Consider the following 26,813-nt stretch of genomic DNA (forward strand, 5'->3'; position numbering starts at 1 on the left):
AGCTACTATAAAAGACAATTTCATTACACACTTCTCAGATTTTTAGTTGTGAAAAATTGAGAAACAATGCAATTTTTCTTCCTCCTCCCAATTATGCACGCCTTGTGTTTGTGTCACATGACACACCAGGGAAATGCATCAAAGTTTGTGGCTTTACTATGAAAAAAACTATCAGTGGATTTGTGGAGTGATTAGCCAAAATATAATTTACTCGATCTGTGTTGAATGCTGCACATTCTTAAAAGTTTTATCATTTTCATGAGCTTCTTATTCTAGAAGTCGGGGTTTGAATTTTTGCATACGAAATGGTAATGTTACCATCACCTAAATTTTGCTTAAAATGCAGACTTTAAACTTTAATGAAGTGAAGACAAGAATTGAACAGAAAAGGTAAAATAAGTCAAAATCAATGAAAGTATTTTTGATTTTCCAGCAGCTGACTTCTAAGATTTCCTCTCTTTAAGTTTGTAAAAAGCATCCTCTCTTCTGTCGAGGTCAGCTGACTGATTCAGCAATTTAAGGACATTCCTTCGCGTCTTTCTCTCTGGTTTTGCGTCATCATCCAACACCATATTCATTTCAATTCTTTGGTTCTCCTTAATGTTTGTCTCTTTCCATGAATTCGCCTTAGGATGAATTTGCTGCACCTAGTTTGTGCTTGCTTGCTCCGCAAGGATTTGAAGTGTGAGCCAAATGATAAAACCTGAGGTTGGACCTCAGTGAATTTTCCAAAGCTACTTTTGATCTCTCATATTCTAATTAACCTAACCTTATTATGTTTCACTTAGGTTAAACATAATTAGGTCTGCTGTGTTTCCTGGTCTTCCTGTTCCTGTTGGTTCGCTAATGTTTCCTGACAAACCATTAAGGTTTTCATAGAGCAGTTGGATTTCTACTGAGCTCAAATTGTAATACAAGACTATATACACGATTTATGAAGGCAGCTGACTCTACCAGATTAAAAATTGTATTACGATAAAGGCTGCTGAACAAAAATGCAGAAATAGTGAAAAATAAAATTGTGCACTATTTATCAAACATCAAATTCTAATAAAATCCCTCAAGATCAGTGGTTGTGTGACAAAATAGATCATTTTAAAAAGATTATGAATATTTTTCATAATGAATTGTACAATTATTTGCAGTGAATATCCAGTCTTTTTTCAGTAATCAAACCAAGCCACTTAAGTTTGATGATAAGAAAATTTTTAATGGAGGTGATATCATGCAAAAAAAGAAAACAAAAAAAAAAATTTGACAAAATTTGGAAACCCTTGCAGGAATGCCTACTGAGATAAAGTTGACAGGGCCTTTGGATTTAACAGAAATGCACTCGCTGAACAACATCACACCTACTCAGCAAGAAAGCAACAAAAAAAGGCAGAACTGAGCTCAAAAGCTCATTTGGAACAGAAACCAATCAGCTGAGATACAAAAGTTAGTCAATAAGCCAGAAGATTTTTCTAAGAAATGTGGCAATCTTTTCTTTTTTACCCCAGTTTCAGGTTTGGAAAAACTATGGAGAAACTACTGGAAGGTGTTCATGAGTTTGGTTCTGGAGTGCAATAACAGCTAAAACCAGGCCTGAGGCTCCATCTGCTCCAAAAATGTGACGATGCATCGTTTTAGGATTTTAATGCGGTCTACATGTAAGTGGTAAAGACTAGTCAACACATCTGAAATGGAATTTTAAACAAAATGAGCACCATTTGAAAATACTGATGTGCCAAAAATAATTGCTGGTACTCATCCAGTCTATACATTACATTTTATAGTCAAAATCCCTCTATGATTTCCCCATAAAAATATGTGATTTTTAAACAAGTGTAACCTGTTAAAATGTTTAGTTTCATTTTATTAAAGCAAAATTTACACAAAAAAAAATGCACTTCTAATATTGGCTTTGTTGAATGTTTTTTTTCCTCAAAGCATATTTGCTTATAGTCACAAAAATAATAAAAAAAATTTAGATAAATGAACAAAAACACTGAGAAAATGGACATAATCCTCATCAGGCACTCTGATACATTATGCTTTATCTCACTCTTTAATAAGACTGTACATTTTGTGCATTTTCTTACTTCCCCAAGTTAAAGTCAAACAAGGTACTCAAAGCCTACCTTTTGTGTGACATTATGTAATAATAGAAAACAAGGGTATACACCGCACATGTAAAAAAAAAGAAGAAAAATAGAAGAAGCAATGTATCCTATTTTGAACAGCAATGAAAAGAAGTTTTAAGGCAAGATGCTGAACACAGAAATCCAAAAGTTGATGATCTTTGTTCAGCGCCGGTGCTTTGTTGGCATTTACCAGTTCCATGAGCAATCATCAAGACGACTAGTGTTTTTATTCCCCCAAATAGTTGGCTGTTTCAGGCTTCTGTTGCTGTTGTTCATGAGACTCCACAACATCATCTCTGCACCCCCTGAGTCTGCTGGGACTGACGTCGCCTCCAGTCTGTCTTTATGCCGGCAGGCTCAACTTCTTACCTTTCAACACTGCAGGGAGAAAAAAAAAACAACAAAAAAACATAGATGTCACTTAGAAACCATGACTAGAACTATCTAGATTTAGAAGATGCCCTTTTCATAAATCATTGTCAGATTACTTAAAACCACAAACTGAAGCAAAGTGCAGAATATGAAAAGGAAACATAAGATTCAAAAGCATTAAAAACTTAAGCACTAATGGAACTGATTGTTTTTAATCATCTCAATATTTTTTTTAGGTAGCTCTTATTTCACTTACCTACTTTAAGCAATGTACAATCACCTCTGACAACTAAAAACACAGCACAGTTTTACTAATATTTCTCATTTCAAAATCCCTGCATCAAATTTTGAATTTTTATGGCAATTTAAAAATTAATTGAGCACATTTCACTATTAAACATTTGACTAGTTGAGTTTTATTATCTGCATCTTAAAAACAGTACAATATTTATAGAGGATTTTGATTTGACAGTTTGGTTAAGCGCTATTTACCAGTTTTACTTGACACCTCGACCTTCTTCAAACCCCTGCATGCAAACTTATAAATAAGTAAAGGGTTCTGAAACATCTCTACTGAAATTATTGTCTATAGTAAGTCACAAATAGGAAAAGTAAGTGAAAACCCAAAAATTTTTGGATTATACAGCATGTTTCTAAGTTCTGGCTGTGGTATCCAGTGATGTCAATACCTTGAAAAGACCTTGAACTGAGGCAAATTATTTTAGCTACATCTCAGGCATATGAGAGGAAATTTACAGAGCATACCAAGTGTTTGAGCACAACAATTCTTCTGTGAGGAACTGGGACTATTTATCCTCTGATTTATTGCAGAATGATAGGATCATAATCGGCAAATATGACTCGAGACCTTGGAAAAAAATATAATTGCTCCTTTCAGGACTTTTAGATGACTGAAACCTCCGATCAGCTAAGGATGAACTTTCCAGTGATGTTTTTCAGGGACGAAGCAGAGAAGATAACCCTTCTCATGAATGAATGTTGTTCTAGGAAAAGACATTCCAGAAACCATCCATCTAATGAGAAGTAAATTATCCTAACAAGTGACTAAGAATTCACTTTTAATTCATTTATAAACAATAAAATAGATTTTCATCTTTTTTTTTTATCCTTTGAGTCATGACCCACCTTTGGTAACATAAAGGTAGAAGAAGTCACAGTAGAGGACAGTCTGGACCACGCCAGCCACAATAGCAATCATGTCGAAGAAACCCTCAAAGTAGTAACGCCAAATCCAATTGAATAGGTAGAGGGCCCGATACAGGCCCAGGCAGAACAGGTAGTGGGTGGTGATGGTTTCGGCCTCTCCAGTCTTGCTGATCATGAAGAGCTGTGGCAGGATTGCCACAGACTCCAGGTAGATGGAGAATGTCCAAAGGATCTGCAGACAAAAAGATTTTAGTTAAAAACAGCACAGAAAGCAAGTCAGCAATATGTTCTGAATAATTATTGTTGTCAAAGTCAATATTGTTAATCCACCACTTTCATATTTAAAATTTCTTCTGGGAGGAAGAAATTTATGAATGGATGTATGAATGGCCATATATAACCTAAACAAGTTAGTCTGTATTCCCCACAGCAGTTTAAACGCACCTCAAGGGGAGAGAAGTCATGGTTTATCAGAACAGCGAGACCCCCAACAGGAACAATCAGGAACTCCACCCTGAAACTGTCATGGTTTCCATCGTAGGTGGCCCTGAACTTCATGTAGATCAGGTAAACAGTGGCGTACGAACAGCCGACATATATTACCTGGTGAGCAGCAAAGAAGCACTCATCAGCGGCGACGCACAAAGAAACAGCACTGGTGTGTTTGGTTAAATTACCTCACCTTCATGGATGTGTTGTACAGCGAGATGAAAGAGGTGAGGAGATCCAAGTAGCGTGTGGTGAACACCAGGGCAAAGAGAATTTGGCTCTTCCCAGAGATGCCTTTAACAGGAAAATATCGGCAGATACAAAGTTCAAGTTCAGTAAACTGTGGGCTAGAAAACAGTCTGGATAACTCACAAGTCAGGCTTTTCATTGTAGGATACTGACATCTACTGGAAATGACTTCATCACAAAAATATGGTTTTTTTATAATATCAAAGCCCTGGGATATGATCATCAATTTTCTTTGAAACTTGTGTAAAGCAATTTAAGAAAAAATAGTTCGAGCTTTTTTTTATTATTATTATTGAAAACTGGGCCTTAATCAGGCTACCTGACCATATGCTCACATATCAAATATCAAATTGTTTGAACACAATAACTTGCAAAAATGTGATTTATTTGGAAACAAAGAATCCATCTCTTTTCAGGTAATCGTATAAAACAATAAGACCTAACCACAGGACTGCAGAAATAGATATCAAATTATAATATGGATATGTTCACTGTGTGCAAACAACAGGAATTTGCTAAAATTCATATCTGAGATAGGTTTGGGTAGATGAATAAAAGTGTAAATATTTCTACACGAAGCAATGGGAGTATATGATCTTGGTTTGATATTAAGGGTGCTGATGGGCAAAATAGGCAGTTATAATTCTGAAATTACAGTCTCAATATTTGCTCCTACAGAAAAATACATTTTAAATAATTGTTTTAACCATCTCAAAAGCAAATATTAAAAAGGTTATAAATCAGTTTTCTCAACTTTAACATTCCTTATAAAATATTGACCCTAAATTTGTAATCTAACTATTTGAAAACCTTGTTTTGTGTACAAACAATGTGTTAATCAGAAATGTTCAACAATCTGAATCAATGTCCAGTACATAGTGATGTTCTCTGGATTGCATCGTTTCATACAGTCTCTGCTGTTGGCCACTGATGTTGGATATCGTGTGATATTGTGACGTTTTAAACTTTTTACATTGTATTTTTTTTTGCACCAAATGATGTTATAAACTACTGTGACAAAAACCAATTCCCTCTTTGGATTGTTACAGTATCCGTCTCGCCCTAATTTAAAAAAAAAAACCTTTAGCATGTCGCTAACTTCCGTAGCTTCTCCTGGAGCGCCACGTCAGAGAGCAGACCAAAAAAGTCAATCCCTAAACCTCAAAGCAGGATCACTGGGGGTGTAGAGCTGGCAAACCCACTCAGTGTGAACTCAGCAGTTTATATTTAAAATACTATCTTAACCTAATCATAAAGAGTAATAATGATAATAGTTCTCTCTTCTAAGCAGCACAAATACAACGGAATGCAGATCGCAGCAAATCAAACCACAGTTACTCAGCAAATATCATCGATTTAACGTTACAACAGCAGACATTCCCCCAAGCTGCAAGATTTGCCTTCAAAATAATGAACAGAAATTATTGCATTAGGTGAGCTGTTCTGTGGAGGTATGAGATTACAAACAGCAGTTTTTGACTGCTAACAGTTAGCTCTACTTTTAGCCGTTAGCCTTTGGCTCAAATGAATGACCAGTACCATTAGCATGTGAAGCTAGCTGGCAGAAAGGCTAATGAGCAAGACTCATAACACACATTCTGGTTGAAGACATAAGTCAAGCTTAACAAATGTCCCCAGGAATGCCACACTATGGTACATGATAACAAGAGAATAATAAAGTGGAAGGTCACCTGCACAAGATCTGCTTTTCCATATTTTGAGCAGCAGGATGATGATAGCAGCCAGATGAGAGAGGTCTCCTGTCAGTCTGAAGATGTTCATTGTTGCGGAGCGGGAATGCAAGCGGGCAGAGCTGGGAAGATGAAGGTTTCACTATTTACTCCGACTCAAACCGACGCGTCTTGCTGCCCTACAAGTCTTCCCTTAGTAACTTAGAGGGGGACAAAAATCTGCGGGATCCACAGGGTTGAAAATATGGCGAAGGTGCAGGTCGACGTGGAAGGGGGCGGGCTGGTAACACAAAGACCATCTCTGATTGGACGAAAACGTGACTGACAGCACAGATGGCCCCGCCTACAGAAATTGAAGCGTCCAGAAGAGGGACAGTTATTTAGTTAATGTTTTCATCATTTGCATGGTAATTATAATTAGTATACAAGGAGATATAGCTGGGTACATTTTCTTTCAATAGTAATAAAAATATAAATAAAATTAATATTAAAATAATACAAATAAAATAATGCTAAGAAAATATTAAGTTTTTTTAACTAAATGCATCAATTTACAGCAAATCATTATTATAGTTATTATTGTCTTTATTATTATTATTAGTAGTAGTAATGTAAAGATCAGGAGAAGCAATAGTAGTAACATCGCTCACAATATGGTTATTCTGTGAAACAGACTGTTTCAGAGCTCTATTGCACTACTGTGACAGCTGATAAAGGAACTTTTCGCGGCAGGTTACAACACATTACAAGCCAATATGTCAGCTCTGAGAGTACTAATGATGGCTCCTTTGCAGGGTGAATTCATATTTTTGATAATTTTACATCTTTTAATATTGAGCAAATCTTTTATTCGTATTAGCACAAAGTAGAGTAAAATAGTGAAGAAGAATCAATTAAAAAACAAAAGAACAAATGATGTGAAAAGTCTAGTAATCATTTGTATTCAGCTCCTTTTACTCTTATACCCCAAAATAAAATCCTGTGCAAACAATTGTCTTAAAAAGGCAGCTATAGAGAAAATTGTGTACCTGCATATGACTGCATGGCACAACAAAGAACATGAGATTTAAGGACAGCATCAATGAAAAGATATCCTGAAACCTACAGGACAACTATTTGCAGTGTAGATTACAAATCTGATTCTTATGGAAAAGTGTCAATAATCCATATAAAAAAAAAAAAAAAAGGTTTATTACAAATCATGCACAGTGAATATCTAGAAACAATAGGGTGGCGACATCATGTTGTGAAAATGTTTTTCTACACAGGAAAGCCACAGAGTTATGGTATACCGACAAGAATATATGCAATTAAACCTTCTGGCTTATCATAGAAGGTGGAACAAAATTATCACTGCAGATTACTCTTCAGCAGGGGAAAAGGAAGTAAGAAGCTAATGTTTCTGCTAATGGAAAAATTGATATAAACAAAGGACAATTCTGTCAGAAACTTGCAGAAAAACAACCACAAAATAAACATCTGGAGCGCTAATGAAAAGGTTCAGGCCAAAGTAAATCCATGTGCAAATCCAGGCAAAACACAGGCCTTACTCCAGCAGGAAACCTGTTGCAATCATTAAAAATTGTAATTCACAAACGTTCCCCATTCAACTTGACTGGAAGTGAGAAATTTTGGAAATATTAAATACATATATATGTTCCATAAAATCCTAATAAATAGATTGAAATTTTGTAAAATTTTTAGTGTGAAACAGTTAAGCGGCAGAGAATACTTTTGTGACATTGTGATAAGCTTGTAAATATATTCAACTCAAATGTTGTAGCTGTAATTTGCTTAGTAGAGTTAAATAAGGAAGTTAGAGATGAGGAAGTTTAGTACAATCTTCTTCCCATGTAGTCATTTCTCTTCACCTCATTCAGGAAATCATAAGATCACTCACAAGCTGTCAAGCTACAGACATGAAGCGAGTGCTTTGGCTGCTTTTCCTGCTTATGCACCGAGCCGGGACAGGTAAGAAATTAACATATCTTTGATGAATTACATATCTATTGATTCCCCAGTTTCACATTAGTAAAATGTAAGTCCTTGAAAGCAACTTTGATTTGACAGAAACCCTGCTATTGTTCTAAAAGACTTTAAAGATGGAAGTTAATCAAAGGTTATTTGTTGCTCTATATTCCAGGACACGGTCAAAAATCAGAGAGATGCTTGTTTCAGCAGCAACAGTTGATGTGGAGAAATATAGGTGAAAAAGCTGTTCTAAATTGCAGCATTAATTCACACTGTTCAGCTGGAAAGCTAGAGTTTGAATGGTTTCTTGTTAAACAGCATTCCCATAAGCGTCTTATGCAGACCCATAGGTACAAAATTTATAAAAATCTATTAAACATTGATTCTGTTGATGGCAACGACACTGGGCTTTACCTCTGTGCTGCAAAAGAGGCAGAATGCTGCCAACCCTTTGTAGGAAATGGGACACTCCTTGTCGTGGGAGGTAAGGAGACCATCGCCTTGGGAAAAATATGGCTTTGGTGACGTGACTTAGATAACTAATTTCTTCTTTTATGTTTCAGAAAAACCTAGGGTAATGCTGTGGAGGATTCTTGTGTGGGTTTTATTTACCCTCTTAGCCATCTACAGCTTGGCTTTGGTTGCGCTCATCATAGTAAGGAAGGTAAATCATGAATATCTCTTATATCAACAATGAGGCATACAAAACAAAAGCTGAAAGTTTGCAATAAATTTTTATTTTTCTGTTTTCAGCGTGACTGTAACTTGACCTTCGGCAAAAAGAGCCCTAAAACCGAAATGGTAATTGAAGTCTCTTTTTTAAATTGCGTTTCTATTGTGTAAACTACGTGTAAACTGAAATGGAGGGAAAAGCCCATACGTAAAAAGAGGAACAAAATCGAAGGCGCAGTAAATCCCTAGCTCTCGAAACACCACGACTGCAACCCTCGACATACCTTTAAATGCACGTAAGAAAATTTAACCTCTGCATATGTTCTGTTGATCATTTGAAACATTTTTCAGCAGAATAGCGTAAGGAAGAAAACACAGTTTAGAGATGTACTGCAAGAACTCCACAGCAGGTCGACTGTGAGCAAAAGGAAACAAAGCGCAAGAGGAAATGGTTCCCAAGTTGGGGTAAATTCTGTTGCAGCAAATTAGTGTCAAAATTACTCAACAGAAACACTGCAATAACATCTGCTGTTGCATTAGGTTTAAACAGTAAAAAGAAATGTGTTAATGTCTTTCCAGGCAGTAAGTGCAGACGGCAACATCTCTACCGACGACATCTACCAAAATGTCTGATGGTCTTCTCACCCTGTTAGATAACAGCTTCAGGAGGATGTTACAAAGCTATGAAACATGTGTTCGAGGCGACTGTTCTGTTGCAAATAGAAACCCAAATGAGTCAGGAGACTGGTTGGCCCTTTGCTCAAGCTTACCAATGAAATGAGTCATTTACTGCACAGTAATGATGCTGTCTCAGTGTTTTCAGCAGCGTCACATTGACTGTCTCTTTCCAGAGTTCTGTTCAAACTTTCTGCTCAGATGAACTAGCCCTTGCAAGTTTATTCTTGAGCTGTAATTGGAGACATTTATGCAGCACAGCCTGGAAGATTAAATGAGAAATGGTTCTTTTAAGCGTTCAACATAGATCCAAAAGTTGAACATGGCACATGAAATAGGTGGTTTTAAATAGAAACATTAGTAAAATAAAAATATTTCAACTGTGCAATGCAAAGATCCTCTGCCAGTCTCATATTTTGTTGTAAGGTTGATTTGTTATTTTTTTTAAATTCAATTTGTGAATCTTAAAAATCCTGTCACGCTCTGTAAATGATTGACACTGTATTACAAAAAGTTTTGGTCACTTGCTTTTAATATGAACTTTTATGATGTCCCATTTCAATTGCAGATTTAGGAGTTTGTTCATGAAAATTGTTTTTAATCATTATTCCAGAAGTGCATTAATGAAGTCAGACACTGCTTACTAATTAAACTTTAGCTTTAATAACATAAAGCTACATAAGTTTTAAAGTTAAATCAGTTATACTTATATAACAAATTTATGTCAGATCATGAATTCTTAATGACAAGTTGTCATAATGAAGACATTTTGAATAATGTCAATAAGTGTCATGATTTACTGAATGACACTTTATGACAGATGTTATGTCATGTTAATGACGTTGTCGTGACAGTCTTATTCACAACCCGTCAAATAAAGTGCTACCCTTTTTCCTTTAATAGTCTGGTGCTGCTGCAATACGAATATTTCATGCTGTTCTTTAAAATGCTTTCTGTTGTGCATTTGTCATAAGATCAGGAGTTTCAGTGGAAGGTTTGGTTTAACTTTCGCTTTGAGAACTTAAAACTGGTTACACGCCATGTTCCCTCTGTGTCACATAGTACTGGACTATGACAATAATTTGTCTATTTTGGTGTTCAAAATCAGGTTGTTGGCATCAAACTTGGTTGGTTCATATGCTGAACGATAGCATATCAGTCAGAGGAGCTGTTGCCTATAGAGACACACCAGGAAGTCTGGCTCTTTGTACATAAAACAAAAGAAAAAAAAAATGATTACCTTGGGGAATTTTGCTTTCTACTTTAAGAATCGAGTTTAAAATTAGAAACATGTTTAAAACCTCTTTATAAATACCTCACAATGATAAAATCAGAACAGGTTGATATTGGCATTATAAGATAAGCAAATACTGTATCATCTTTATTGCATCAGTTTATATTAGTCAATAACAATTCAGCTCTGAAGCATCCAGTCCAGTGTACTTTTAAAGTTTCATATGCATACACAACACGGAGTCAATAAGCATAAATTTCATTTGACATATACGTTTCCTACAAAATAATGGTTCTAATCCATTTTTGAATTAAATCTGGTATTTAATTTTTATTTCTGAAATTGATTTTTAATCACTGTGACATTTTCTACTAAACTTTTGTTTTCCTGTGAAACCGTGCATTGCATAATTTCACTTGTATGTTATATTCATAAAGGTTTTTTGCATTTTTATTCAGTTTCTTCAAGGTGAATAAAGATTAACCTATTTTTACACACATGCTGGAGTGTGTTGTCAATATAACATGCAAATGAGCTCACTGTCATTTATTATAAAAAGTAACTTGCATTGTTTATATGCATTTTCTTCAACAGAATATAGCTATCAGAGCCTACATAAGTAAAACAAAATCTACTAATTTTCCATTTTATGAATGCATAGCTTTCAATGAAACTTAAAATAACAGTTTTTAGTTTTATGTTAGGGTATAAAATGGAAGTAAGACGAAGACCAAACCTGCAATGTGACTGTAAAAGTGTGAAGGTAAAACATTTGATAAGTTATGGATTGTAAACTCAAAAACATTTCAAGATGCATTTCTTTGGCAACGAAATTAGTTTGATTTATACAGTTGTTCTGTTGAGTTATTTTGCTCTGTCGACTTAAAGCATTGGACTCTTTTCTCAGACTAAAATAAAAAGTGATATTTTCCTTAAAAAGTGTGGGTGAGGTACCTGATTGTGAATTTTATTTTCTTACCAGATGTTGTACAGCAGACATTTTTATTCCGTTTCTTCAAGCATAAACCTAGAATTATGACTGGGTTAGTAGGACAGATTATTTAAAGTCATAGTTAGTTAATACGCATCTTATTTTTAAACCACAGCTGGCAGAAACCTGACACTGGATTTTGGAAATCCTGAGTGGCAGTTGTCCTTCTTTGATAGATTTATTTATTTATTTTTTTAAATATTAAGAAAAGTTTGATTTCTATCAAACTCAATATTATTTCACTGAAAACTGTTATAATCACAGGGAAAGAAAGTACAGCCTGTTTGTTGATCTGGTCTGTATCAGCTCCTAGCATAATTTACATATCCAAAGTGTGCAAAACATACATCAGACTCCAGTTTTTAAGAAAAGCAACACCAAAACGGAAGCCGACATAAACCCTTTCAGCTTTTGTAAGATTCAACAGGCGAAGCAGCAACTAACTGATTAGCAGCAAGTGTGACCAGCACCTGTCATTAGACGTCAAAACCTTTTAAAGGTTAAATTATTACCTTATTATGTCTTTAAAGAGAATGCACTTTTTCCATGTTTCCCTCATCATCTATCACAATAAAAATACATACATTTTAGCAAGATTGATTAAGGAGGCCCCCAAACACCAACAAAAAGAAACCATCTATTCATCCGTTATCTAACATGTTTATCTTTCCGGGGTTGTGAGGAATGCTGGTGCCAATCTTCAGCAGTCAAAAGAAACCATCTTTTACACTTTGAGGATACTGATATTAGGTGTCAATGTACTTGGAATCAACTGTGTGACTGTTGCGGATGGAAAATGGCCTCCAAGCCAGAACTTGCAGAATGGCGACACACATGGGTATCAGACAGACCAAGTAGAACATAACACTGTGGAGACTTTCCAAAGCACTAGAAACAAGGAGATACAAACAGTCATAGGTTATTTCATTTGCAGCTGGTCCTTCCTTCAACCTGGTTTACCAGCAAACACTTGTTTCCTATAATAATACTACATTAATATTGTGCCATTTCTTCTCTACACGTTAATTATGCTGAACTTCAAAGTAAATATTGCCATAGGTCTAAATTATTATATTACCAGCGACCTTTGAACTGAAAGAAGTAGGACACACTCTGTAGATTATTAACTGTGACTCAGTTGAAGATGAAACCATAAACGGAAGTGGAGCAGTGTTTGGTTCAGTTGTCAGAATGTATTTCCACAAATTTCACATTTTAAAGCATATTGATCAATTGTGGGATTTGAACAATAGCAGTTTTTAACCATAAAAACACAACACAGTATCCATTACACTTAAAAAAAATAGTTTAGAAAATTTACTTAATTAAGGACATAAACTTAGAAATTGTTTAATAAATTCAAATTTAAAACTTCTTAAATTATCACAAGGATGATGGTTTACTCGCAAATATGTGTTTTAGGGTTAACAATTAAGGGGTTAAATTCAGTACTTGTAGTCATTTAAACACAATCAATATGGTTCATTGAGAATTGTGTGAAATGTTTTCTAATTTTTGGAACTATCTGGCAAAAGTTGATTTTACTAGTTTTCATTCTAAACAATTTAAGTTTCAAAACAAAAAAATCATATATGGCAGAGTAATTATGCGCAAAAGAATTCAATTCTGTACTTTTACCGCTTAGTAAAAGTTTTTACTATTTATAAAATAAATAATTGTCGGCGCAATGACTTGTCTACCTTTGATTCGGCTCCTGGCCCACATCTTTCAGCTTCTCATATCCAAAGTGGTTCAAGATATTGAGGACTATCATGGGAGCCAGAGACTGAGCTGGTTTGGTGAACAGAGCATTTGTTCCAAACACCATGGAGGAGAGAGGGGAGCTAAAAAAAAAAAAAACCCACAAAGAACAACACCAGTTACAATAATTTGAATGATAGTCCACCTTTGCTGGACGCCAGTGGAAAGCTTTTCTAAACTAAATGGTTGTTATGGAAAGTGGGTGAGGTAAGGGCTGTGGAGATATTTATTTATATCCTTTAAAAACCTCTTCACTAAGCATGGTGGAAGATAAACATCAGTCTGTAAACAAGAATATTTGTCACATTTCAATTTTCTTTTTAAACTTTTTGGTTAAGAGTTTGAGTGGAAATATGAATTATATGTATGGACTGCACATATGCTCTGTGTTTTTTGTTATCATACTACTATTTAAAGTTTCCATTTGCAAAAATGAGATTATATTTTGCATAACTTTTCTACCATGTCTTCTTCCACACCAAATCAAGACAATGCTGATCTGATGCCGATACAGGAATCCAATTGGATTTTGAGATATATTAGGAACACAATTCGTTAAAAGTAAATAAAAACAAACTACAGTGAATTTGTTTTTGATAGCAGGCATATGGAAAGTTAAGTTACGCAAGTTCCAAAGGAAGCTACGCGAAAATGCTGGGGAACATTTGTTGTCAAAAAAAGAACACCTATTAAGGTATTTCCAAGGAATCTGGGAAATACTGTAAACCAAATGTTCACACATGCCTTAGAATAAATGCAGTACTTGTATGTTTTCTTACCTGCGTTTGTATTTTTGCAAATCCATGTCAATAATGTCTGCCAAAGGCAAGCCAAAGAGACTGAAAGCTGCTTGGATTATAACCCTGCATAAATGAATCAGATCACAAAATAAGCTTATAAAGTGGACAGTCTACAGTGCAATCAAAGCTGAAGTTTCTTACATATTTATAGTGAGGAAAAAGGCCAAGAAGTAGTAACGCTGAGGACCAAGCATCAACATGAGGACTGCCATCCCAGCCTCGAAAATAAATGTGAAGAGGATGATCTTGTAGTAGCCAAGACTTTGCAGTAAACTCTGACTACTCAAAACCAAAAGCTACAGAGAGAACAAGGGGTTAAAATCATAGATATATACATTTTTTAAATATGTAGAAATTTTACAGATGGACATTTAAAAACAACAACATAAAAATGTGTTTTAACCAATAAAACTTGTGTATTTGGGTTGTAATTGATCCTTTCATGCAAAAGCTTGAAGCGTCTAAGAATATTTACCTGTGGTAAGATGAATCCTGCTCCATACATGAAACTCTTGGCTAGCGATGGAAGCGCATCTGGGGGAATCAGGTGCTCAGTGAATATCATGGTGAAGTTATTAAAGAAAGCCAACATGAACACCTGGAAGAAGTTCATGACCACAAACAGTTGGAAGTCCCTGTTGGTGAGAATCTGCCATGTCAGCGCCTTCAACATGGAGACGGAGCACGCCGCTTTACTTGCCCCCTTGTCGGCACACTCTTGATCAACTAACTCGTACATTTTGCTATCAAAGCGGCTTTTGCTGTAAACACCAGTGTACATCATGCAGATGCAGCTAATTATAGCAATGAGCACATTGAATGCCTGGAAAGCTTTGAAGTTTTCCATGTTTGTCGACACCATGCCACAGAAAAGAACGCTGGAGGACCCAATTAGAGAAGCCAGCTGAGAAAAAGACAAGAAGAGGTATAAGTAGGATGTGGTGTTTTAACTTTGAAGAGTTTAGGGATGAGACAGTGGGATTACCTGGTTGTATTTTATAAGTCTTAAACGATTATGATGGTTGCTTGAAATCTCTGCAAATAAGGCACACTGTGCGAGCAGCACAAAAGTCAACAGCGCGTCAAAGGCACACAGCGCCACTGTCAGATGTAGGCCACTCAACCAGTCACCACTAGAGTAGGTGCTCCAAGGGAACCAGGCAATGAGAAAGGACAGCGAGTAGAGAGGAGCGCCATAAAGGATGGAGAGACGTCGCTGAGAACAGCAAGGCACCCTGGAGTTATCTTGCAGGTAACCAAACAGAGGGTCATTGACAGCATTCCACACCATGTACACCACCTGTGGGCACATATTATTTTAAACAAATAAGATAGGATGTAATCAGATCATCAGGTTAGTTTTTCCACGAACATGTTGAAAGGATGGATGGCTGCTCTGTTATTACTGGTTGGAGCTTCAGAAATCCCCTTCAATAGCATGAAGAAAACACACTTGGATCTTAATTTGTCCACTGATTTTTCATCCATTGAGGAGTAGGAAGTTCAATTTAAAGTCGCCACAAGCATACAAAACTAACATTTCTTTGGCTCCCTGACCTCTGACCCCTTTATATTTCTTGCGTTGATAAACTTGAAGCTAACCCATTGTGTTGCCAACATTTGAGCTCTGAAGCAGTTTCCACCGGCCAGCGAAGATTCTGTTTTCCCAGCAGCTCGGTCCTCCAGAGACGTCACGTTACTGTCTCAGTAATATGACAATGTTTTGAGACCATTTTTAAGTGATACATAAGATAATAATGCACTCATCATGCAATAACAGCACTTCTTTAGTGAATTTGAACTGGGTGAAGTTAAAATTGAGAAAATTCAGGTAAGACATATTTACAGAGAAATATATATTTCTAATAAATACAAAATGTACATATTTTTAGTGCAGTCTGAGTTCACAGAAAGATCATTGTAGCTCATTTCCTTGTTAATCTTTTATGCGGAATTCTACTAAAAATATAGAAGTTATATAATTTCTGCAAGTGAACCTAATTATAATGATAAAGACTTGTGGAAATGGTCAAATCAGACAATAATGCATTTGTAAACCTCTAAATTAAATTATTATCTTTGGACAAAATATCTAATTCATAGAACACGTGATTGTGAAAGATTAATTGTATAAGTAACCGGTTTAAGAAACAGCAGAGTATATTTCATAATCTATACCAAAACTTTTACGCGTGCATAAACAGGAAGTGGTTTTGTGCAAACACGAGTACATTTGAACAGATGAATACTTTTACATACTCACTTGTGATTGGTGGAAGGCTGCCTCAGATATACTGTACTTGTTCAAAAAGAGTTTGACATAGTAGAAGCTAAAAATATTGTTGATCATGGATGACCCCAGTGTAGTCATGGCATATGCAAACGCAGCATGGTTGATCCCACAGTTCATCCATTGTCGGGCCATCCTGCTGGTTATTCCTCGACGGCACCAGGCGGAAACAGGTTTCTCTTATGGGTCATGGGCGAAGAAATGCTTCACGTCATGTATTGCAAAAAAAAAAAAAAAGCATTCTCAAAATGGGAAAGTGGGTTGATCTTATGGAGGAAAGCACGCCCAGGGTAGTTTTGGTAGTTTTCGCTTTTTCGTGCGTCTGTTCCAGTCAACGACACAAATGAAAGGCTGTCTGACAGAAAAATCTTCACAAACTGCATGATATCCGTGATCCTGTTTCACTCGATTTCTGACTGGACCTTATTCATGATAAACAAAACAGTTGATTGGCTGCAGAAACGACTTGCACGAAGTGCTCTGCGATTGGATGATAGACAGGCCAATCCCGTAACACTGGAGACGCAGCTTGTCCGCCGTAATGGGACAAGCTCAATAAAAGCAAAAATCTCCAGAATTACACATTTCTATAAAGACTGATTGTTTCTATGATTTATATAAAGCTAACAAAAATGAATTTGATCAGTGATCAAATTGAGTTGTTTGCACAGACCATGTATTATTCATCGTTTGCCCTGTCCAATATGGCGGCAACGTTGACGGTTTTTCATTTCCATCCGCTAGTTGGCGCCCTCTAAATGCCTCTCAAGGAAGGCAGGAAGTTGCGAACACAAAAACTGTTTTAACATTTTAGACAGTTTGACATTATTGTGGGACTCATTGAGAATAAATTTAAATGAGGCGAAATAAGATAAGGTAAAATAAGTGCACAGGTTTTGTGTCTCTCTTCTGCCTCCTACTGGATGCCGGGTGTATGTGAAGGATTTTGCCACGTTGCCGTGGACAACAGAAGTTAAAGCTTCTCTCTCGGACTCTTAGAGGATGCAGTCGGTCTGCAGCCGGTGGAGGACACGGGGCGACTCTGAGCCGTGAAGGTTTAAGTTCCCGCTTTCTGTGAGGAGGAGATTCATCAGGCTGAAAGATGTTGACAGACATGATTTTGGAGGAAGAGTTTGAGAAGAAGGGGGATTCCTGGTACAACCAGCAGGACCTTGAGGACGGTAAGGACGCGCCCTAAAACCCGCGTCTGATTGGGACTATGCACGCCAACAGTTGTTGTTTACGATAACATCAGTACAAGCTTCATAGTGCAAACTAAAGTGTTTAAATCACAACAGATTGTAGTCATCGTTGCCTTCCAACACAAGAACAAGTATAACACAAGTCTCCATTTGGAAAATAATGGACCATTTGGAGTTTGATGATTAGATGGGAAGGCTCAGGATTTCCCCAGGCTGTCGCATCCTGTGTTCATTGTTTTCTAAATATAAGGAATAAATCTTGAATGGAAGACGGAAGTGAAAGAAATAACTAGGGTACATTGTTAAAACTCCAAATAGAATGCATTTTTCTGCATTTATTGACGCCATCGTAAATATTTTCACATATGAAACATGTATATTTGACATTAAAATCAACAGTAAACAGACCTAAAGTTGTAGGGGGGGAAAGCATCAACCCTGTTGAATAAGTGTGTGCATCCTTAAAACTAGTGTTTTTGATTCAACTTCAACACTCAGTCTTACTTGGAATTAATGTAAATTATTATTATTATTATTATTATTATTATTATTATTATTATTATTATTTATTATTATTTTTGTAGCACCGATTTAGAGCAAATGTCATATTAACAGTCAGTATGCAACTATTTTATTTCACTATTTCCTCCAAATCTACTAAATTGTTCCATGGAGATTGTTGTTTTTTTTTTTTTTCTTCAATAATGTACAGTGTTTTTTATACCAATCATTATCTGAAACTGAATCAGAGATTGTAGCCTGACTTGTAAGTTTTTTTTTCAGAGGCCAATAATTGTGTTTGTCCATTTGTCTCTCTATCTAGACAAATGGAGAACATAGAAGATTGTAATCGCATGTGAAACACAAACAGCACTTGTTGGAAATTCCTGCAGTTACTTCAGTATCATTGTTGGCTGCTTGGCAGCTTTGTTGACCAGTTTCTGAATTGTCTTTTCTTCTGTTTTTTTTTTTTTTTTTTTAAGAAGAATCTATTTTTTGGAAGCTTAGTGTTGCCCATATTTTCTCCAATGACTGATTATTGTTTCCACAGTGCTATGATGTCATACTGTGGATTTTCTTCTGACTGATACCTTTCTACAATAAAGTCCATCTAGTCTTGTCTGCTAACTTATGGACTTAGACATTTGGATGCAAATGCAGGGAAAATTCCTTGAAATTCGTACTAGAACAATTTAGTTAATCAGATTCAATATAATTAAAGCCCTAATCCAAGAAGTAGTTTATGTGTCTGTTCCCTTATGCATCCAGGTGATTGCAGCATTTTATTTTGCACATTTCCATAGATTTGTTTATCTTTTTATCTGCACTGACAATAATCACAAAAACATAGCAATTGTGTAGTATGTTTACACTTTTTTTTACAATATCTGGGTCTTATAATGATGATTGGTGAAATAATAGTGAAAATAACTTACTGAATATTTTGAAATGAGAATTGTACCAGATCAGCAATAAAGCCTGCTCTATCTATTCAGCAACATGTATCAGTACATTATTTTGATGATTATTATTATAAACGTATCTTAAAATGTTTATGTTCATGCTGTTTCAGAAGTGGAGCTACTTTTGGAGGTTGAATGAACCTTATTGGGTTCAGAGTTTGGAGAGAGTAATTAGTAAGAAGTCATCGAGATGTTCATAACTAATTTAATACCGAACCGTCCACCTGCTGCCATCAGGCCAGAGCTCAAGGTTATATAGACATGACAGGTTTAAGTTAAGCATTTCAGAGCGTAGTAGTTATTCTCAATAGGTCTGCATAATTTCAGAAAAATATTTGTGATACTAATGGTGAAAACTGCAAAACATTATATTGACTATGATTAACCCTTGTTTTAAAGATACTTCCCCCCCCCCCCCCTTTACAATTAGACAATGTCTTGTGTAAACATGGGAATTAAAGGAAATTCAGCTGTACTGAAAATATGCTGATATGTTTGGATAAGACCTGCTTCAACGCAGATCTGCAGGAAACACTGACAGCTAACAAGGTCCAGAGCTGGTGGGAATGAAACAGACAAAGGGAGTCACAAGGCATTCTGAGGAGTATTCCACGAGTGCAGAATATTTATAGTGTACAATAAGTTATGTGTTTGTTTTATGTATTCCTTATATAAGCCTATACTTGTGAGTTTCCCTTGTAAAGGTTGTGGTTGAGAATTTGTTTCTGCTTTGTTTAGATCTCCATCTGGCAGCAGAGCTGGGCAAAACTCTCCTGGACAGGAACCATGACCTGGAGCAGGCCCTGCAGCAGATGTATTCTACCAACCAGGAGCAGCTGCAGGAGATCGAGGTCAGGAATGTTTGGAGAAGGGAAAACAACAGCTGCTTTGACCCTCCAGTTGTGATAAAATTGCACTAGTGAGCATGATGCAATTTGCAGCAATGGGATCGAGAGGAGTTTACATCAACAAAAAAGCTGAAAAATGGGGTCAAGTAAAATCTAAGCCAGTCTGACTTAATGAACCTTTTGGAACAATCTTAGTTGACCTAATTATGTATAAAAGTTTTTGCAGATCCCTTGCCACCTCTTTGCATCCATTGATATGCAATATTTTAATTTATGTAATTTATTGGCTATAACAGTTAGTAAAGTCAGACAGTTTTATGGCTGAATAGTATTATTTTTGTAAAAAAATATTTTTGCTGACAGAAGGTTTGGTTAAGCAACCTGTTGATGTTGGTTTGGGCCACTAATTTTGACCTTTTTTTTTTTTGCAATAAAAAAAGGTCAAAATTAGGTTTTATATTTCACTGCCATGACGTCTCAGAGCTTGCTCTGTACAAGCTGGAGAACACGCCACTCAGTGGGTCAGCAAATGTAAGCGTCTTAATGTGTTTACAGCATAGAGAGGGCTGCGGTCTGAGGATTTATTGAAGTTGATATGCTAATCCTAATACTTCTCCGTGACCCTCGTACTAATGTGTCTGGCACTGGAAGTACCACAAAGCTGTGAGAACACGTGATTGGGGCTCTGTGGCGCAAGAGCGTGTTTGTGTTTGACTAAACCCAGTTCTGCAGCACCTGATGTGTGTTTAGAGACAGATGTCCAGGCTGATGTTAGTGTCAGTTTCACAAACTATGATTATCAGATCTGGAGACCGAGCATGAACTTATTTCCAGTTGAAAGTTAATCTTGGAAACAACTGAAAGTATGTATATTTTGAGAAAAATACAAACCACCAACTTATGTTACTCTCTCATTTTTTTTCTAGCTCCCTGGTGGAGGTTATTGTTTAGCATTTTTTGTTTGATTCAGCCTTATTGTGATAAATTGGATAGATCTTGATTCCAAAGCCAAATTTTAGCTGTTATTAAATTTTATTTAAAGCATAAAATATTTTTGAATTAATCTTCAGTATATTTGCTGTTGGACTCTGTATTTAAAAGTCAAAATCCCCATAGTAAATCAAATAATTAGATTTGAAATGGAAACTTTTGGCTGTATTTCTTTTTTCTTTAATTGGAGTAAAAATGGAGATGATGCTGGAGTGTTTTAATATATGTATTTAAACATTTACATGCTGTTTTATTAATAGAATATCAGCAAGAGTTGAATTTTAATTTTCTTTCTTGTGCATTAGTACCTGACCAAACAGGTGGAGCTACTGCGTCAGATGAACGATCAACACGCCAAACTGTACGAGCAGCTGGACATGGCCGCCAGGGACGTGGAGGAAAGCAACCACAGGCTGGTGCAGGACAACCGCCTGGCCCAAACCAAGATCAACAGGTTGCTTAACCAAACCTTCTGCCTGCAAACCTTCCGTTATTTTTTTCATCATCTATCCTTACGGTTAATTTTTCTCTCTCACACCAGTTTAACGGATACGATCGAAGCCCTTCAGACCCTCATAGAGGACCTGCAGACCCAGATGGACGAGCTAAAGGCGGCTCAGGCAGAGCGAAACAAGAGAGAGCTGGCAGAGCAGCGGCGTGGTTTCAGTGCACAGAGTGTGTCTTGTCTCAAGGAGCTGTATGACCTCCAGCGGGACAGGTAATACTCAAGAGAGAACTTCATTGCACCCTATGCTAATGCAGGTGCAGCCTCAAGCTGTGACAAAGGAACTCTTCTCAAAGAGGAAGACATGTGGTAGACGGAAGCAAAACTGTTGTGTCATAGAAGCTCTGTTTATAAGTTTATTGATGTTGTGTAAAAAACAGAAACATCCATCTGCTGAGGCATCTTTCTATACCCAACTCTGTCCATAAGAGCGTAATATAACTGCAACATGGTGCTAAGGCCTATTCTGTGATCCGCATATATTCTCAGCCTTTGAATGCTGAATTGACATCTGCAGGTCACCCAGAGCAGAGCCATTACCTCAGAGCTAATCTGCAGGACAGGAAAGTTAATCCTTGTCTGTAGTCAGCACTGTGTAAATGCATTCAGACATACAGCGGCCACTGTAGGAAACCACTAAGCTTGCTCTGCAAAAGTACCATTTCCATACTTTGCTCTTGGGACTTGTATCAGACCATGTGATGTCAAATAATTTTAGTTTTCAAGTTAATAACCTCCTGAATATAAAGTAACAGTTTGCTGCTCCCTACTAACCCCAGCCGAGCCCAATCCATCGTCTTTCAACCCAAGCAGCGCTCCAGAACATTTGGTCAGCTGGTTTTAATGCTGTATGCTCTGTACAATGGCTGCTGGAAAAGACAAGTGTTTTGTTGTTGAGTTACCAACCAGAAAGCTCTAACCACAGAAACTGTGAGTTGGAGGGGTGTGGCCAACTGCAGCTTATTTGAATTTAAAGAGACAAGAGCCAGGTTCTGAAAAGAGCTCAAAATATGTAGAACTGAGGAGACTGAAATATCATTAACGAAGAATGACTTTGTGCAAAACATGTAATGAGCATGTTTTGTTTAAACCATAGACTTGTCCTAACACAAGAGGTCACCTTTAGATTATATTCTCTTCACCTAAAGTAAACTTAAGAATAATAAGTGTTTTAATATTAATGACAGTTTTATTTCACTCTACATAAAGACCTTATGTGTCACTGTAAACATGCAATAAACAAACATTTCTGTTCCAGGTATCTGACTCAGAGCGATGGACTCTGGTCGCCTCAGAGCTTCCTCAGTGACAGAGACAGATGTCTGGACCCGGAGGAGGAGAACCAAGCTCTGCAGCGTTCCATTCAAACCCTCCAGAGGCAGATCGCCACCGAGCAGAGCCGAAGGGAGGCTGTGGAGCGAGAGATCGAGTTCACATCCAGGGAGAACAGAGGCTTGGAGCAGCGACTGGCCCAGTTGGAGGGCTGCTGGACCCGGCAGACTGAGCTGGAGGAGGAAGTGGAGCAGCTACGGCTTCTGTGGCGAGCCAGCAGGTCAGAACTGCAGCGTTCAGCCATGATGAATGTGTACTGCTGTAGAACCAGAATTTGCTGCAATTAAAGCTTCACCTCGTTAACCAGTTTCACATATTTAGAGACAGCATTTGTTGCCTGTTCTGCTTTGCAAAATACCCCTGACCCAGGTTTTAACTAGACCCTTCAAACATAAATATTCTTTGATTCAAACCATAAAGTTTTAGTGAGACTTTGGGTTTTTCATTCTATTTTTCCAGGATTGTCCTTTATCTAGAGTTGACCATCTTCTAATCAACTCAGCAGTTTTCTTGTCTCTGGTAATGAAAAACAACTCCACAGCACAATGCTTCCCCTGCCATGCTTTACATTATGGATGGTGATTTAAGGGATAAAAGTCACTTTGCATGTCAGCCAAAGTTTATTGTGTACCTTCTGAAGCTAATTGTTTGCACTGGATTTTATTTAGGAGTGTCACAGTAAAGGGTTCTGAACACAATTGTATGCTGCAGTTTTTAGATTCTGATTTGTAAAAAAAAAATAATAATAATAATCCTTATTGCTTTTCTTACTTTGCACTTAAGCTTTCAGCAACAAAGCAGTCCAAAGTGCATCACACCATAAAAGCATGATTCTGTCAATTGCCATCATCAATGTTCATCCAAATATTAAAAAGTTAACTCTCATAGCAAGGAACTGTAAATTCATCTTGTTTATGTTTCCGTTTCGTTTTGCTCTCAGGAGTGTGAGGAGACCGAGCCAGCTGCTGTTGCCCGAAACTGTGTTCTTTGGCTCCGAAGAGAGACAGAGCGAGGCAGACGAGACATCTGAGAAGGAAGAGGAGCAGACGAGGCGACGCCGACAGAGGTGTCACAGCGAAGGCGTTTCAAAGGCCACAAACACGGATGAGCTCCGTCGCGGTCATGAGCAGCTGTGCATCAGGCGGGCGGAAGCAGTGAAACAGAGAGGCATCTCTCTGCTCAATGAGGTGGATGCACAGTACAGTGCCCTCCAGGTGGGAGAAGCAGACATGGAGTTAATCCCACAAGTTTTATACAGTATTAGGCAGGACTCTTGCAGAATTATTATGAATGTGTTGGTGTTTTCCAGGTAAAGTACGAGGAGCTGCTGCAGCGTTACCATAATCTAAAAGATGGACTGAGCCACAATGCCGTCCAGACCTCCAGCGGTTCCTTTGCCACCGCCTGGGTGCGCCGCCGCCTCTCCAGCTCGGCTGCAACATCCGATCTAAAGGCTCTACCTGAAGACGGGCACCAGCCCGAGTACAAGGTTCTCTTCAAGGAGATCTTCACCCGCATCCAAAAGACTAAAGAGGACCTCAGCAACGACAGGCACCCGACACGCAGCAGTGATTCTGCAGAATGAACTTCATGCATTCATCTTCCCTGGATTTACTTTGATTTCTGTTCAGGAGATGCACTGAGGCTGCTTTTCTGTAAAGCTTTACAGAGGGTGCACAAGCTACATGTTTGACACTTTTGTTAGTTTGCACAGTTTGTTTTTTCTGTCCTAATGGGGAAAAAATGGTTGGTTTAAAAATAAAATGTAATGGTTATGTTTTATACAAAACAGAAAACAATATAGAAAAATATAGTACATAAAGAAATTATGTTTGTGAAAAATTTTTAAACTGCATTTCAGTGCAACAGTCCAGAAGTATTACTATTTTCTGCTGTATTTATATAATATGAACTCACTTGATCTTTCTGGTGTTTGGAGTAGAAAGGTTTACGTGTTGCTAGAGCTTATGGATGCATTGTGTAAGTAGAAATGTTGCATAAGGCCGGAAAAGAGTAGAAATGTAATCAGAGGTTTCTAAAAGTTGAAATACTGGCTGGTTTTACGAAAGTTGGTGATGGTCTGGTTTCTAAACCTTTGTTGTGGTGTTAATATAAAGCATTTAGGGCAAAATCTCTTTTTTTTGTTGTTACTTTCATATCAGTAGCAACATTTTTGCTCAACTACAAGATGCAAAAGATTTGCACAACTTCTGCTTATTTATTACCAAATGTATTTTCTTTGTATGTAACTAATGAAACGAGTCAGCATAGCAGCACTGTGTTGTAAATGTATGTTATTAAAAAAATATAAGCTGATTTTGTTCTAATCTTTAAGACGAGTCTAACAAAAATAGATGAATTATAAATGTTCAGACCCTCAGCTGTTGAAAAACTGAAATCAGAACAATTATGTCTCACAGTTAATGTTTTTGCCCCCTCATTACATGTTTTGTTCGAAAATAAAACTATTTGGCATGTAGCAACATGAGTATTTGGGTTTTGTGTTTTGGGGTAGTAGTTTGAGTTCTCCTTCCTGCATAAATTCCTGCCAGGTAATCATGAGAGGAAAGCAGTGGAAATTAAGTCCTTTTCGTCATACCACATGACATTTACTTTACCAACAAACAAAAATTGTCATTTGACCTGTTTTGGGAGCCACTTGTATTTCCATAAAAGTGATTTCAACATCCTACCCTACTTTTTATCAGCCTCCAAATCCACTAAACCTTTGAACAAGAGGATTGCATACCAAGCTCACAGAGACAGACAAGTCTTTGCAAAAGCTGAGCATGTAGGCTCAGAGCACAAAACAATCAGGAGGGATAAAGTCACAACAAAAAAGCAGACATCAGATTGAGCATAGCTTTAAATTTGTCCAAGATTTTATTTCATGTGCAACATGTACTTTGGTTTTCTTAGTTGGTAAGTAGTATAAAAAAATTCTTTGAATCATTTCTCTTTTTTAAAAAATAATGAAACAAATTTCAATAAGGCAGAGCTAACATGAGAAAATACAAAAAAGCAGATTTCATACAATTATTAAATCGTTTGTTTCGATGTAGAACTGTTTTGAAAATTAAACTGCAGAGTTTTGTTACTGTAGAGCTGCAGTTGTCCCTTTAGCTTAGCAAGGATGGGTGACAGAAAGTAACTACTGTCTCTGCTTTATTATGCCACCCTACGCTGAATTAACCACATTTCTGCACGCCTGGTGATACAAGTATTTGTGACTCCAACTCAGCGCAGATTCCTCACATTATTCATTCATGAATTTCCATGAATTTGTTCGTTAGTTCCTTACGAACAAAAAGAGCCTGTGTGCACCGCCTACAAAGGAAGCAAAGTAAGCTAACTAACATCCATGTAAGTCAAAAGTAAAAATCCCGTTGCGCTGCACCGTTTCTGCCCTTTCTACTATCTAAAACTGTTTCCGGCGGTTGAACCGCCGAGGTAGCGTGGCCGAGTGGTCTAAGGCGCTGGATTTAGGCTCCAGTCATTTCGATGGCGTGGGTTCGAATCCCACCGCTGCCAAGAAGCTTTTTTTTACTTTGATATTAGTTTTACTTGAACGTGTTACTATAACTAATGATGCCTATTAAGTATGTTAAGCATAAAACCTGTGCTGTCTTCTATAAATTCTTCATATTAATAGCTATGTTGGCCATTAAAATGATTAGAAAGTGTATCAGCGCTCTCTGGTGGGTATATTCAGAATGACAGTACAAATTTTAAAGAACTCTTCTGAGTCTATGAATATTTATTTTATGCTTTCACAACTTTGGTAGATGCACATAGCAGACGATTTGACAAGACTGTGTATTTTGGTAATATTTATTCATTATTTTAAAGTCTTCTGTAAACCATATTTGAAATAAACCACCAATCAGTCATTTGTTGTGATACTAACTCCAATTCAAAATAAATTTTTGAATAAGCTATTTTAATTTGATTTTGATTGTTCTTTTCATTCCCTATTGTTGAAACCCTT

At 37.0% G+C, this 26,813-nt stretch overlaps 4 protein-coding genes and 1 non-coding gene across 6 annotated transcripts; 3 read left to right on the forward strand and 2 right to left on the reverse strand.

Moving 5' to 3' along the window:
- Positions 1–1,184: 1,184 nt before the first annotated feature.
- On the reverse strand, positions 1,185–6,488 carry LOC129363807 (ER lumen protein-retaining receptor 2-like). Its single transcript, XM_055036102.1, has 5 exons — positions 6,092–6,488; positions 4,345–4,445; positions 4,107–4,265; positions 3,642–3,894; positions 1,185–2,501 (listed from the first exon to the last, which is right to left on the reverse strand). The coding sequence occupies exons 1-5, from the start codon at positions 6,180–6,182 to the stop codon at positions 2,467–2,469; spliced, it is 639 nt and encodes a 212-aa protein (XP_054892077.1). The 5' UTR covers positions 6,183–6,488; the 3' UTR covers positions 1,185–2,466.
- A 1,121-nt stretch (positions 6,489–7,609) lies between these two features.
- si:ch211-139g16.8 (uncharacterized) lies at positions 7,610–10,307 on the forward strand. Of its 2 annotated transcripts, none has more exons than XM_055035735.1 (6): positions 7,610–8,062; positions 8,235–8,546; positions 8,626–8,726; positions 8,816–8,863; positions 9,086–9,199; positions 9,314–10,307. In XM_055035735.1, the coding sequence occupies exons 1-6, from the start codon at positions 8,011–8,013 to the stop codon at positions 9,365–9,367; spliced, it is 681 nt and encodes a 226-aa protein (XP_054891710.1). In that variant the 5' UTR covers positions 7,610–8,010; the 3' UTR covers positions 9,368–10,307. The 2 variants fall into 2 exon arrangements, with proteins under 2 accessions (XP_054891710.1, XP_054891712.1); XM_055035737.1 differs by having other exon boundaries at positions 9,089–9,199.
- mfsd13al (major facilitator superfamily domain containing 13a-like) lies at positions 8,778–16,861 on the reverse strand. Its single transcript, XM_055035734.1, has 7 exons — positions 16,459–16,861; positions 15,181–15,495; positions 14,671–15,099; positions 14,337–14,491; positions 14,175–14,258; positions 13,335–13,478; positions 8,778–12,522 (listed from the first exon to the last, which is right to left on the reverse strand). Exons 1-7 carry the CDS (start codon positions 16,618–16,620, stop codon positions 12,381–12,383), a joined length of 1,431 nt encoding a protein of 476 aa, XP_054891709.1. The 5' UTR covers positions 16,621–16,861; the 3' UTR covers positions 8,778–12,380.
- A 573-nt stretch (positions 16,862–17,434) lies between these two features.
- On the forward strand, positions 17,435–25,304 carry cdr2a (cerebellar degeneration-related protein 2a). Its single transcript, XM_055035738.1, has 7 exons — positions 17,435–17,666; positions 19,889–20,001; positions 21,294–21,442; positions 21,530–21,706; positions 22,752–23,045; positions 23,766–24,039; positions 24,135–25,304. Exons 1-7 carry the CDS (start codon positions 17,588–17,590, stop codon positions 24,408–24,410), a joined length of 1,362 nt encoding a protein of 453 aa, XP_054891713.1. The 5' UTR covers positions 17,435–17,587; the 3' UTR covers positions 24,411–25,304.
- A 970-nt stretch (positions 25,305–26,274) lies between these two features.
- trnal-uag (transfer RNA leucine (anticodon UAG)) lies at positions 26,275–26,356 on the forward strand. Its single transcript has one exon. It is a non-coding gene; the product is annotated as a tRNA-Leu (tRNA).
- The last annotated feature ends 457 nt before the right edge of the window (positions 26,357–26,813 follow it).

This window comes from Poeciliopsis prolifica, unplaced genomic scaffold (assembly GCF_027474105.1).
Source record: "Poeciliopsis prolifica strain line A6 unplaced genomic scaffold, Auburn_PproV2 SCAFFOLD010, whole genome shotgun sequence".
Taxonomy (NCBI): Eukaryota; Metazoa; Chordata; class Actinopteri; order Cyprinodontiformes; family Poeciliidae; genus Poeciliopsis; species Poeciliopsis prolifica.